General features: G+C 47.9%; 1 protein-coding gene across 1 annotated transcript in view; it reads left to right on the forward strand.

The window, feature by feature from the left end:
• The first annotated feature begins 18 nt into the window (after positions 1–18).
• HLF (hepatic leukemia factor) overlaps positions 19–2,483 on the forward strand; it is a 35,326-nt gene continuing 32,861 nt past the window's right edge. The window contains exon 1 of the mRNA XM_010002764.1: positions 19–163. Coding sequence (XP_010001066.1) covers positions 19–163 — 145 coding nt within the window. The remainder of the gene's footprint in view (positions 164–2,483) is intronic.

Below are 2,483 nucleotides of genomic sequence, written 5' to 3' on the forward strand. Positions count from 1 at the left end.
CGGGGGCGGCGGGACGGGATGGGGATGGGAATGGGAATGGGAATGGGAATGGGAATGGGGATGGAGGCGGCCGGGACGGGGCGTTCCCGGTGCCGAGAGCAGCCCCGGCTGCAGAGCGGGGCTGGGAACCGGCGCGGGAACGGCCCCCGGAGGCCACAGCGCGGTGCCCCCCTTGGAGCCGCTGCAGCCCCGCACCTGCCTAAGTCTCCCTACTAAAAATAATAATAATGATGAAAAAAATCCCTGCTCTGCATTTATTGAAGCAAGGAGCTGTGGGGGAGCTTCTAGCGACCTTCCAATGCCTGAAAAAGGCCTATAGGAACGCTGGAGAAGGGGTGTTCTCAGGCCGTGTAGCAACCGGACAAGGGGTGATGGGTTTAAGCTGGAAAAGGGTAGGTTTAGGTTGGACATGAGGCAAAAGTTCTTAACTGTGGGGGTGGTGGATCATGGAACAGGTTGCCTAGAGAGGTGGTGGAGGCCCCATCCCTGGAGACATCCAAGGTCAGGCTTCTAGTCCAAGTACACTTGGCCTGCAGGTAGAAGGATCCTGCTGCAGTGTAAAGGCTTTAAAAACTGGTCGTTGGTTTGATTTTATTTTTTTTCAAATTGCCTTTGCTAAAGAAAAGAGATTTAAAAAAGACATTACCTTGGAAAATGGTACATTAACCAATATGTATTTGATTTGAACAAAATAGGGTCTTTAGGCCATGTAACTGATCATATCTGTGATGAAAACAGCAGGGCCAAGTGTTGGCTAAGGTTTTTTTTAATTTGGGGTTGATGAAGGTAATTTCTATATCATCACTAAAAAGCTGCCACAGTCCTTTGTAAGCCATAACATGAACATGGTTAAGAATACACACCAACAGATGGTATTTTGGTTGGAGAATGTGGAGTTCCAGTTCTGTATCCTTAGCTCTGTTGTGGCTGTGTCAGCCCTGCCTGGAGTGCGGCATGTCAAGTCAGCCAGTGCTCAACATAGCATGAAGGAATCAGAGACCCTCTTTGGAAGTGTGTAGCCAGTAAAAGTGAGTAACTTGTGGCTACACACAACACTCCTGTTCCAAAGCAACGCGCTGTCCTGACAGGCTGGCAGTTTTGGTACAAAACCTGCCGGTGTGGCAAGGCTGGAGTTGAGTTCCTGCTCCTCTTGTGAGACTGAGAACAGCTCCAACACCACACTCAGGTGCCCTTCATAGCTGTTTTGGCTGGTCTGTATTTCTGGAAGAGACGATTCAGCTTTCTCACCCAGGCAACTCCCAGCTCCTGCACGCTGGGAATGCAGGGGCTGCTGCTGGGTGCAGTCCTCAGGGTCTGGTTGCTTCATCTGGTTCCACACTTGGGCAGGGATCTAAACATAATGTATCCTACTCCGTGGCAAACAGTGACACGGTGCTTTCTTGTCATTCTGCTGCACTGAAAATGAGTTTCTTTCTGTCCAGAATATTCTATCTGCAATGGTCAATAACCATGAAAAAGTTGTTCTGCTCAAGTTGAGCTTTCATTATATCCCTAACAAACCTCGTTTGTTACTGGTATTTCCCAATATCCCAATTACTTTTACATCTTCTGTTTACTCTACTCTCTTGCTTGCCAAATCTCCTAAATGTTTGTTGGGTTTGGGGTTTTTTTTGTTGTTTTTCCCACCCCCTCTTTATACTGCTTAGAAAAAAACAGCCTGTCCCACATCTGCATATGGATTGGCAATTGTCCTAATCTTTATGTCACTCACTCTGTGTACCTCTATAATTAAAGGTTTCCAGTAACTAGAAATTTGGCCATCAGAGGCAACGTTGCTATGTGCACAATCATTTCATGCTCAAGTGCTTTTTTTCCTGGTTAGGTGACTGAAGAGCTGCTGTGCTGCTGCTGTCACATTCCTCCCCTCCGTGCTGCCTCCGTGGCACTTGAAGGCTCTTCCAGAACCCTGCTGAGTTTTGCCATAAATGTGTTAGTATTTCAGTCTCTGGTTCCAAAGGGCTGGACAGTTGCAACTGCCAGGCTTCAGGCTTTGGTTGTGCCAGTGCAATTTTATTGATTTGAATGTACTTTAGACTTTGATTAGTTGCTTGTTTCCGTTGGATCACTTGACCAACACTAGTCAGTGCACAGAACCAGAGACATATGGGAGAACATGACTGTTCAGGGCAGGCTTCTGTTCCTCAGATGGATTTTATTCCTAAATACCGGGCACTCCAACTAAAAGTTGATGCAAGTAATTTAACCTGATCAAGTTAAAACGGCCCCTGCGCGCTGTTGGGTGTGTGGCGGGGGGGGGGTGTTCCACCAGATGACCTCCCAACCCCATCCCCTTCTGTGACTCTATTACAATTCCCCTTTATTTGCTTGGCGCCTTTATTTTATGTTCAAACGCTGAAAACAACCGAATTTCGCCGCTACAGGCGGACGGCAAAGCTCTGCAAAACGTCACCCGAAAGCGAAGAGAAGAGATGAGGAGCAGGGACAAGCTGCCCTGAGGGGAA

The sequence above is a fragment of the Chaetura pelagica genome, unplaced genomic scaffold (genome assembly GCF_000747805.2).
Source record: "Chaetura pelagica isolate M959 unplaced genomic scaffold, ChaPel_1.0 scaffold47, whole genome shotgun sequence".
In the NCBI taxonomy this organism is placed as follows: domain Eukaryota; kingdom Metazoa; phylum Chordata; class Aves; order Apodiformes; family Apodidae; genus Chaetura; species Chaetura pelagica.